The 12,284-nt window shown below is 40.3% G+C and overlaps 1 protein-coding gene across 1 annotated transcript; it reads right to left on the minus strand.

The window, feature by feature from the left end:
• Positions 1 to 10,073: 10,073 nt before the first annotated feature.
• LOC137976743 (uncharacterized) lies at positions 10,074 to 11,937 on the minus strand. The gene is made up of 2 exons (XM_068824092.1): positions 11,431 to 11,937; positions 10,074 to 11,327 (listed from the first exon to the last, which is right to left on the minus strand). The coding sequence occupies exons 1-2, from the start codon at positions 11,935 to 11,937 to the stop codon at positions 10,074 to 10,076; spliced, it is 1,761 nt and encodes a 586-aa protein (XP_068680193.1).
• Positions 11,938 to 12,284: the final 347 nt, after the last annotated feature.

Here is a 12,284-nt window from a genome sequence, read left to right on the forward strand (position 1 = left end):
CAATACGGACATCTCGTGAAAGCTAACAATTATCAGATACTACTACCACGTTTCAATCGAAAATTCTCTTGAGGCAACCTTCAGCGGTCTTAAAGTAAGCGGTTGCGTTGTAAACGGATGACTAAACCAAAGAACACTAACGATGTGACTCATGCACCACAACTTCCCCTCTACTCAGAGCATGTGGTGATCACAGGTAAACTACACAGGCAAATATTTATTTGTCTCGGGGGAGAAAGGAAAGACGTTTGGCAACACTTAACAAAATGGCCTTACTTACCGCTTTCTTCCAAGACTTGAGAAGTTGCTCCAAACACTTTGTTGTCAATGCGAACCCTCCCAGTAGAGTAGTGAGGTCCGTCCAGTCCTTCATCTTACCCACTTTACTAGAGATTATTATTTCAGTTAGTGGAGAGGAACCCCTTCCTGTAAGGGGATTCTTGCTTCAGCACCATAATCATGCCACAAAGGTTGCTAGTCTACTGCTGTTTTTGTTTTTTTTCCTTAAACAAGTAGGTACTCAATAGGTATCTACAGCAGTAGAGTGCATTAGTGCATTGGGCATTTTCCCTGTCATGCTGGTTCCCAGATCGACTCCTTCGCATTTTTCGTGCCCAGGCCCTGTGTGCAGTTTGGGTGATCTTTTGTCGTAAGCACAGCTGACGTTTGCTGGAGTCTTTGCAAATGTTTAGAGAGATGGGAAATTTGTGCCAGCTTTTTCTTCCATGTAAGTAACCAGGTATCCATTTTTCTTTATTTAAAACTATAATTTTGCTTCAGTAATCATATTATACACCCGGTAAGTGCGTTCTTGGTTAGTGTTATCAATCCCAGTTTTGCTTGATTGGCTTTGCAGTTTTGGTGGCGTTTCTGTCCATGGTTTTGGTGTTGTTTTCTCCTGGTTTCCCGCTTGTTCTTTTCTTTTTCCTTTCTTGACTCGGCACAAGGGGGTCGGGTAGAGGTCCAACGCTGGACTAGAAACCCCCTTGCTCGGTTGCGCTCTACCCCTGAAGATTCGCAGCCATTTACGAGCCTAATGGTGTCGTAGTCAGCTTTTCTTTGCCCTCGGGTTGTTTAGATTTTCCTCATTTAATACACCTGTGTTTCATTTAGCATGGGATTTCTTCGGGTTTTTTACCTGCCCTTTCCTTTGTTTTTAAGAACGAAGGTTTTATGTAGGGTTTTTTTCTTATTTATTATTTTTTAAGAACAAATAAATTTCATGTTCAATTATTGTTTATCCCTCTTACTTGATTTAGTTTCTTATACATGTACTATCAGGCTGTTTCTGAAATTAAAGTTTTTATTTTCACACAGAGTTTGTTTTGTTTTGCTAACTCCACTGTGAGGTTGAGAGTTTGCTTTGTGAATTGCTCTTCCTCATTTCACAGACTAATTTTTGGCTATGATTTTCCCTCAACTCACCATCCACACACACAATAATTTCCCCCCACTTTACTAGAGATTATTATTTCAGTTAGTGGAGAGGAACCCCTTCCTGTAAGGGGATTCTTGCTTCAGCACCATAATCATGCCACAAAGGTTGCTAGTCTACTGCTGTTTTTGTTTTTTTTCCTTAAACAACTAACTTTATTCCTCTGAAAAGGGGGGCTGCTTAAAAGGAGATTTACGGTAATTCCACGCGATTTGAGAAAGGTCTTGTTTTCGTTATCGGAAGCGATTTCGTCCGGAAATCCGAACCTAGTAAAAATCGCCTTGATTTTCTCACAAGAGGTCTCTCTTTCAATGCAAGGAATGAGTATCGTTGACCTTAGGTAAAACAAAACACTCTCTTATTACTGCCTAGCTTATTTACTTCTCATAAAGTGCATACTCTTAGATGGCCAGATTGTTTGGGAACAATTAGTAAATTGGAAGCCCATGGGCTGGCTTCAGTTACCTCTTCAATAATATTAGACTGCAAAACAGTCGTATTTTTTGCGAACGCAAGCGACGCGGTAAATATTCGAACGCGCGCTTCACACGCGAGGGAGGATCAGGCTTACGGGGCTTCGCGCCTTCCGAATAGGGAAGAAAACAGTCTACAAAATGATATCGTCTTCAAGTATTCTATCAAGCTCATTATTGACTGCAACAATGGCATCCTAGGTGTTGACTAACCGGTTTGACGCTAGGGTCATTGGAAAGTTTATGCTCAAAATCAATAACCTTTCCTATGCCTTTGAAAATATCATCATACTCCTTTAACAAGGAGGCTAGCTTATTCTTATCAGAATTTCGTTTAACAGACTCGAATTCAGTGATGATTTATAACTTAAAACTAGAATCTGACTGAAATCGATACACTACCGGACAATCCTCAAAAATCTCTGACGCACATGCTTTCGATCGCAGTGTACATTTGACAGCTCTGCCACTTCACCATGACGTGAATCTTCGTATTTCGTGCATCCCGGACATTTGATTATCGATTCACGATCGGCTATCGATAAGTTAACAAACTTTTTTAAATAACTTAGTGTCTACAGCGCTAAAATCGTTTTAAAAAATAGGCGTTCCACTTACCGTGGTGTCCTGCGATCGCTTACCCCCCTCCCCCCCCCAAAAACGAATATAATGTTCTGTTACATTTCCTTAGCTCGATATGTCGAACATCTTTTTTTTTTAACCGCGCGGCCATGGGCCGAGCGCGGTTCTTGCTCTGCAATCGGTTTATTTATTTATTTTTTTTCGTTTTGTCGGAGAGCTGAACCAGACTACCACTCGGCCACATAGTCAGTGGGACTTCCAGTCACGCAACTTAGGATGTTTATTCGCCAAAAAGCTGTTAAAACGTTAATGTACTTAAAAACATTTTAAATATAGTCCGCTTTTTGTTTACAACAAAATGTATTTTTTTGTGTCTTATTGAAACATGTAATCGTGACTTTTAAGAAAGAAAGCTAAGACTATTACGTCATCGGATGATGGTGCAATCGGAGATTTGACAACGGCAAAAAGTAATACCTTTGCGTGCAGCCGTTGTTGTCCGTTTGTTGTGCTACAGATTGATCAAGATTGGGTTCTATAGTCATCACTGAATCAACAAGGACTGCTTTGTAACGTGTACTACGTTGCGACTATAGTGGTAAGAAAACAGATAAAATTTAGTTTTGTTGGTGAGCAGTCCCAAATTTCTATTCGGTCATATCCCGGGGGTGGGACTCCCATGTGAAACAGACGGGGATGCTCGTCGGAAATTTTGAATTTAACCCCTAAAGGAGACCAATCTAGGCGCGGCTTAAGCAAATTTTGACCCCTAAAAGAGACCGTTTAAAAACACAAAAATACGACATGCAATGAGTTTTAATGATAAAAAGGCATGATCATCGAATGCTTTTATCTAAAAAGAAAATTTAAAAGGAAATTTGACTTCTGTTTCTCTTCGCGTAATTCTGTGTTACTTCGCGGAACCCTAAACGAGACCTTGGTGGCATAAAATATTGGCGCTTTGCCCGGAACACCCTAAGCGAGACCAAAATCCAAAATTTACACCCCTAAGCGAGACGACGAGCATACCCGTCTGTTTCATAGTTTCATATGGGAGTCCCCCCCCCCCCCCGGGGGTCATATAGTCAGTGGCACTTCGAATCACGCAACTTATGATGTTTACAGGTATTCGCCAAAAGCTGTTAAAACGTTAATGTACTTAAAATTTTATGAATATTCCACTCTTTATTTAGTACAAAATATTATAGTATATTGCAGTATATTGCCTTTTTGTGTTATTTAAGCGCTGATTCGAAGCGAGTATTGAGTACATAAAAGGTCATTATGTCATCCATGGAATGTGTCGACGTTTCAACTTTCATTGGTAGGGAAATAACCACCGTACTAAACACAGCCGTGGATAACGTAATTCTTTTTTTTTTTTTTTGTTATTATACACTAACTCTTACACTAACCCTTATTACAATTAAATACTATCACTACTTGGAAACAATTAATAACATTTCTACCACAGTTAACACAAACTAACGGTGCTTACGGAACAATGCTGCACTACTTGCATTACATTATTTACAGAATGGTAACAATTATCTTTATGACATGTTTTAAAACGTAAATAAAATTAACAGCTACAAACAAGACTACGGCTGGCTTAAAGAAAAGAATTACAATGAACGAGCGTGGAAAGAAAAGGACGAAGCGAAGTGACATTTATAGTAGCTTATAGTAGTTTTCCCCAGATATTTGAGAATTTATGTAGCTTTCTTTGGGCAATATAACTTTGCTTTAAGACATCGAGTTTATGTTGGAGGCGGAGAAGAAAGCCTTCAAAACATAAGTTGCCATCACATGAACTTGTCGCGAAGATATGGAATTTTGCAATAAGAAGAGTGACATTAAGTGCCTGTTTATTTTTGATGTTATTATGCCAACCGTATAGGACGTTAGATTCATTCAAATTGACCACTTGTTTGAATTTCTGGTACCACCAGCTGGTAAATCTATCCCAGAAAGCCTTAGATACAGTACAGTGGTACAGTAGGTGGTTTATTGTTTGCTTTTCGGTAGCGCATAGGGAACAAATGTCGCTATCAGTAATGCCAGCTCGAAAAAGGCTGGATTTGGTAGGTAAGATGTGGTGTATTATTTTATACTGGAAAGCAATGAATTTCGAGTCTTTGGTTATTAGGAAAGGCAACGTACATACCTTGTGGATGCTTTCTTTGGAGAAACCGTAATTTAGAATTCTGTTCTCTGATGTTGGTGGACTTACGTTGTTGGTTAAAAGTGTAGAGTAGGCGACACGGGTCGACGGAAGATCTTCAAGAGGCGGGTTTAGGTGCGAGTTGTTTTGATTTAATATATTTTTCCATTCTGTAGGAATGGCAGCGACGAGGCCATAGTACAGTGTAAAGGGAATACTGATGTTCACATTGCGAATGAGCTCGTCCAGTGAGAAGAAGGTGTTGTCTTCTTTTAAAAATTGTTTAATACGTATAATCTTAGCCTCAAATAAGGGTTTGAAAAAAACTGACCGGTCTCCAATCAGGATGCGACTATTATTCCAGATGATTTTGTTATGAATGCATTGGTCCTCCGAGAATTTGTCAGCATTGTATTCTTGCCAATAATTAAGTAGCGTGTAGTAAAAAGGTGGAAGGTTGTCAAGGTTGAAATGCTTGATATCGTATTGACATTTGGTTAGAAAGGATAAACCTCCATATTTGGCAGCGGTGAACTCTGGTATTATTTTCCATGCTGGTTGAACGTTTTCGGTGATTCTCTTGATCCAAGCAATTTTCAGCGCTTTATTCATGATTTCAAAATCCATCATTCTTAACCCTCCTTGACTTATGTCACTTATTATGGTCTTTCTTTTTATTTTGGCTCTTTTTCCTTCCCATATAAAATCGAAAGATAGTTTGTTTATTTCTTTGACGTAATAATCGGGGATCTCGAGCACAGAGGTGTTATAAATTAGCTTCGACAAATCTCGGGTTTTCACTATTTTGATTCTGCCATGGAGGGTAAGCTTCCTTCTTTTCCAATTCTTAAGCGTATTTTTCAATTTGATAATTTTCTCTCCAAAATTCAGCTTATTTGCAGCGTCGGAGTTGTACGAAAAGAAGATGCCGAGAGCTTGAATCGGTTCTTGAGGCCATTTGAAATTATATGGGGTATCAGGTTTGTTTCTCCAAGCTCCAAGCCACATCGCCTCTGTTTTACTTGTGTTTACTTCTAGACCCGAGGTGTGTTTAAATTCACTTAGAAGCTTCAAAAGGTTAATAACAGATTGATGGTCGTTAACGAATACTGTAGTATCATCAGCGAATTGGGTGACTTTTATTTCCTTTCCGCCAACGGTAATGCCTTTTATGTCATTGTTGCTTTTCAAAGCCCTTGCGAGAAGCTCAATACCAATTACAAAAAGAAGGCCCGATAAGGGGCATCCTTGCCTGACGCCTCGGTGCAATTGAAAAAAAGGTGACGCGTGACCATTGTTTAGGACACAGCTAGATACATTGTGGTAGATGACTTCTATCCATCTTTGAATATCTAGGTCAAAATTGAACAGTCGAAGCGTGGATAATAGATAGTTCCATTTTATTGTATCAAAAGCTTTTCGGAAATCCAAAAAAATTGCAATTCCAGGCATATTTAAGCGCTTAGTGAGAAACGTAACATCTTGGATTAATCTGATGTTTTCGCCTATTTAGCGGCCTTTTACATATCCGGTTTGATCAGGATTAATGATTTTGGGTAAGGTTTTTTCTATTCTTTTGGCAATGACTTTGGTAAGTATTTTATAATCTACATTCAATAACATTCACCTTCTTCATACCATCTTACCTTGCTCCTGAGGATCGCGCCTTTTACTTTGAAGTGCATGATTTTTTGCAAACGTAATTTTGCTGCGAGTAGTTCGTTTTGGGCATGGTTATTGTTAGGATTTCTTTCTAGACTTAACAGAAGTTCATTTATTTTATTTTGGAGTGTCAGTTCTTCGTTTTTACGTCTTTTTGCTTTCGTTTTGGCATATTTTACAGTGAAACCCCTAATCTCCATTTTTATAAGATCCCATTTCAAACCTTTATCTTCAACGTTTTCGATATTTGGCCTTGAACAAATCAATGTTTTTGCGTAGAGCGTTAACATAATTGTCATCTTTAAGTAGAGAGCTAGTAAATTTCCAAAACCCTGGGCCTCGGCGTTGTTTATTAAATCTGGCCTGCAGGTAGGTAAAGGTAAAGTCTGCTACGAGCCTAGAAGGCCCATCAGGCCGGCGCTTATCTCCGGTTTCTGTAGCATGAAGCGACTAAGGAGTATTTACACTCCCCCCTGGATGGGATGCTAGTCCATCGCAGGGTTACCCCCGGCATTAAATTGGCCTGCAAGTGTAACGAAATTGCAGAATGATCCGTTTCGGGCGCATGGAAAATTTTACACGTCGCATATACATTTGTGAGCTCTTCCGAGATTAGAAAGAAGTCTAATCTGCACTGTATCTTGTGAGACTTATTTCTCCAAGTGTACGATTCAAGGAGAGGGTTTAAGTGACGCCAGATATCGACTAAGTTGTAAGATGTACACAACTCTTCGATTTCCTTAATTACAGACGCTTTCTGGGCGACCGCGTTTCCACCTTTTTTGTCTTTGTCCGACAAAGCGCAATTAAAGTCACCTCCGATAACGATATTTTCCTGAGAAAAGTCTTGCAGCTGATGGTGTAGGGATCTAAAAAATTTGGATTGTTGGTTTAGGTCATTTGGTGCATCGATGTTGACTAAAATTAAACGTGAATCTTCGACTGATACGTCCAGAATGATATATCTTTTGTTTTTGTCAGAAATACACTTTTCTATTTTACAATCAAGTTTTGGGCTTATAAGTATCATTACTCCCTTGCTGTTTGATATCTAGCGTTCCAGGTAAGGCAAAATGAGCTTCGCGGAAATTCGAGTGGAGAGTATAAAAACGTCACGTTTTTTTGCGCAACGCTTTAGGCGGATAGTCAAATGGGGAACGCAAGAAAGTCATCTTCAAGAAAAAAAGTACGGAAACGTTAGATCAGACCTGCAATTACAAGAAGATGCCTTTTTCATAATTGAATCCGCCAAGTTTGTCCTTTGCCGTTTCTTTTTTTGTTGTTGTTCTTTTTGTTTTGTTTTTTACCCACGGACTTTCTCTTTTCTAGCACAGGGGTGAAAAGCGTGGCAATACATGTGCTCGAGTGAGCACTAGAATCAAAATAAAAGTATTTGACAGGAAGCCAGAGAGGAAGCCGTTTTACGCGAAAAAATCCCAGGGGAGTCAAGCCATCAGAGATCTTTTTTTCTGCAATAACTTCCGCGCGTTTCAAGATTGTTAGTTTTAACGATGAACATTTATTTTACTGAAAAAAAAATAAAAAATGAAAAGGTATTGACCAAACTGAGTAGCATTGGTAACCTTAGATAATAAAGGAGTTATGGCTGAAAAAAAGTCTTCTAGATTTTCATCAACGGTGACAGTGATGACACTCAGACACTCGCAAACAATGGCAAAAAATGTAAATCCTGGTTTTCACTAGCGACGCAAGCACAAGCGCAAGCACAAACGCAAGTATAAGTGAGTTTATTACACCGTGAAAACGGGGTTGATGCAAGAATAAGCACAAGCAAAAGGACAAGCATAAGGATCAAAATGTTTCCTTTTCCTTGTGCTTGCGCTTATGCTTCCGTTCGCTTGCGTTGTGTGAAAACGAAACGCCGAGAAACGCCGCATAAGCACAAGGAAATTTGCTAATTTCCAGATTCTCCGCGTCTGAGCATTTGAACAAAATGGCGGATGCAGTGGTTGTTAATTAATGCTTATGTCGGCGTTCGTTTTCACTAGCATAAGTTACTTATGCTCGTGCTTGTGCTTGAGCTTGCGTCGCTAGTGAAAACCAGCCACTACATTGATTCGTAAGCCAAGCAGCTTGGCTCAGACCGCTGATCAATATTTTTCCCCATACATTATTACAACTGAGCATGAATATGAATGTTTTTGAATAAAATACTGTTCGTAATAAGAACTGTTAGATGACAGCCGCCATGTACGACACTAGGGAACTTAAGCCCATTTTCAGGGCGGGGTAAGAGGGAGTCCCGGAACAGGACTATGTCAAGGCTGGTTTACACCGTACAGTATGTTGCCCAGTATCCGGACACTTCAGTTTAGAAATGCTGTAGCTTTCCTTCCTTAGTCGCGAGAGTTCTGAAATTTGGCCCGGAGACAATCTATTTAGTCTGTAATATGACAAAAAAAGATTTAAGTTTTTTACCTTCGTATCCGTCGTGAAATTAATATTTTTGCAGAGCACGAATGTTGCCCAGTATCCGGACACTACAAGAACAACGTAATTAAACATAAACTTGGACAGGAAAGCGACTTTTAAGCCCATCTTGCTCTTTCAAAGTAGTCCGGCATCCGATTCCAAAAATATAAATCGGCTTGGGAACCTAGTATCTTGAAACAAAACATAATAAATTACTAGGGTATGGTGGGGAGAACTACACGAGCGGCTGATCAAGGATAGTCTAGGGCTGTGAGGAGAAATGACGAAAAAAGAAACTAACAAAAGAGATTTATTGTTGTTCTTCTCCCTATAACATCCTTTTCAAATGTTTATTTTTAATAGGCATTAATTTTAATGATACTTTTCTCAGCCATTTCCTCTACAGCGGCACGCACTTTTCCCAGGGCTCGTTGATGATCACTGTTGACTTGTATTCTGTAAGAGCATGGTATAACCGCACCGCCTCCAGGGGATTGATAATGTGGCCATGGAGAGAAACTCTTACAGGGAATACCGGTTTGTTCACTGAAACGCAAGAACTTTTAATTAAAATTGTATATTCAGAGAAAATTTAATAAAAGGAAAGGAATATAACTGATTAACGTACCACTCAATACATTCTACATTACTGGACCCCAGAAGCTCATAAAAACATGAAGACAGTCCTTTTGGAACTCTTCCTATCGGGAGGCCAGCAATTGTTCTGACTCTTTCTCCACGTTTCTCATCTGTTACATGGTTCTATAAAGAGCTAGGGATTTTCTCGATTTCTGGTACCCACACCAAACATGCATGAGGATCATGCCTGTTTCCGTACTCTTTTGTGACCGGTAGTAGTAACGCGGGGGGCGGCCTTATCTGGAATTCGTGATATCCTTTGATGACAGCGTTTTCGATGACAATGATGTGCATTCTGTAAGGGAGTAGACAACCAGCAAATATCTCCAACCTGTAACTCAGTATTATTTGTAACCACCCTTTAAAAACGCCGGGGAGGCTGGCAAAATACATTTCTAATGCACTTCTTTCGCATCTCGTTCACGACTTCGGGAATCTCACTAGTTAATAGTTAAGAAAGTAACAGAATTAGGAATAGGTCAAGGGAACTCTTCCTAAAAAGGCTTACAAAATTGTTTTTTACAGTTCGTTCTTTAAACCACTGTTCTTCTTATTACATGCACTGATGACAAACAAATGGTTTATTGCCAACATCAAGCCCGATAGGAATGCAGCAGATGTGCATCCACGATTTACAGGAACCGCACTGGACCCATGGATTATTTTCCACGTCACTAAGAAAATATTACTGCAAGCAAATGTTGCAAATGTCGTCTTCTTCATTGGTTACCGCAGAAGAGGTACTCTCCGTGCACTGTTGCTGCCGCCATTGCTTGCCTTTAGCTCTAGGAGTTTGACTTCTTTTGGTTACCTTCCCAGTCTTCCTTGTTCTCTCATTGCTTGCATTTTTGTTCGCTTTTTGTTTTTTCTTTTTTTCTTCTCTTTCTAACTGTTTCCGAACTTTCTCTTCCTCAATTCTCTTTCGTTTTTCTTCCTTCTTCGCTTCCTTATCTCTCAGCTTCTTTTGTTTTTCTGCCAACTGACATGCTTTTTTGAGCTTTTCATCAAGTAGTAGCTGCATTGCCTCAGGGCCACTGACAAAGTTGGGGAGGGTTCTCTTTAAATTCTTCCTCTTCGGAGGACCTTTTGGTTCAAGGGTGGGATACGTCAGGATCTCGTTTAACACCTCACCCGAGGAATTTAACTGATTGGAGGTTGTCTCCCTTGTTTGAAACACCGTGTAACTTCTAAGGTCTGGTTCAGAGGCTTCGTTTGCACTGTTTGTTGACTTCGTTTGCTGGCTAGACGAGCTAGAGTCAGTGTAAAGCTTTTTCCAAGCCATGAAGGTTGGGCTCCCGTCCAGGTCATAATTTTCTTCCATTCTACGACGGTATTTTTTTCTCACCGGAGTAGACAGAGCAGCTTCCAGGGCATCAAATGCTTGAACCGTAGCGGTTGTTTGGGTGGAACCTGTCTCAGGTGAATCTTCCTCGTTGGATGGTTTGGTAGAAGGAACTAGCACCTCCCCTGAGGCCTGGTTTCTGTTAAGCGGATATATACCAGACTTGCGAAACGCACTAACAAGAACAGAAGGACTCACGACGTCCTCCCAAGTCCCTTTAAAGACTGAGCAGAAATTCCTCTTGTTGATGTCACTGTTAGGGTTCCGCTGACTGAATTCTCTAACTGATTTATACCAGCTCTTCTTCAAGGGTCCGAAGAGACCAACATCATCAGGTTGAACGAGGTGAGTCGCGTTTTTGAGAAGAGCATACAAACAAATTCCATTCTTCTGCGCTAGCTGGAATGTCTCAAGATCAAGATGAGAATCATGCCTGTCAACGAGGAGTACGACGGGCCTCGCTGGTGGAAGGTTTGGGATGAAGTGATTCGCAAACCACCTGTAAAATGTTTGCGTATCCATGTATCCGGTTTCCGTCATAGAAAAAATACTTCCTTCAACACCTCCTTCTAAGGGGTTGAAAGTCACCGGGACGAGCTTTCCAGGGAAGATGAAGTATGGCGGCATTCACTGTCCACATGCATTGAAACAAGGTAACGTCGTGATGTGCTCTCTACTTCCGGGTAGATGGTCCAATTACTGTTCCAGCCCTCCCTTGCAGGTCGAACCCAGTCTCGTCGCAATTCCAGATTTGAGAAGGGCAATTTGCGAGACCTTTTTCTATTAGAAATGCTTCAAAATCTGTAAACCAGGTATCTACAGCATCCTTAGATATACTAGCCCTTTTCTTCTCTAGAGGTCGTGTCTTGCGAAGTTTTACTTTAGGGTTGCGCTTGATGAAACTTCCAAACCACTTCAAGTTTCCAGGCTTGTTGTCTTTAAAAGGTGTGGTCCTTCCATCTTTGTCAAGGAATTTTCTCACTGCTTTAAGGAAACCATCCTTCGACAAGCCAAAACCACGGTTTGCCAGCTCAATCAGCCAATCTGCGAATTGGTTTTCTTCAGCTTTGGTTAGAACTGGAGAAGGCCCCTTCCGGCGGTCAAAGTTCACACTCCCATTTAGCCTGTCATGCAGAGTTGATTTCTTTAGTTCCCACTTTTGTGCGGCTTTTCGAGTACTCATTCTATCTTCTCTCACATCTTTCATCGCGTTTAGAAATTTTTCGGACAGTTGCAACGCCGTTCTACAGTCACAACAGAGAGATTTGTATGAGAATTCTTGGTTCAACCATTATCGCTTCCGGTTATAGTCGTTTTACGAAATGCAATCATGCGAAACAAACAAAATATTTCGCCTCGACAAGTGCGTGATAAAAATTTCCATGAGAAGGTGAGTAAAGTTACATTACACAAATGAATGTATTTATCCTAAGCTATGGTTATAGTTATGGATATGAAATAAGTCTTGTCCGGATAGTGTACGCAGCTAATTCAAGGATTTTGCATGACAAAGAAAACACTGTCCGGATACTGGGTATCCGACATCCAAAACTT

This window comes from Montipora foliosa, chromosome 11 (genome assembly GCF_036669935.1).
Source record: "Montipora foliosa isolate CH-2021 chromosome 11, ASM3666993v2, whole genome shotgun sequence".
Lineage (NCBI taxonomy): Eukaryota > Metazoa > Cnidaria > Anthozoa > Scleractinia > Acroporidae > Montipora > Montipora foliosa.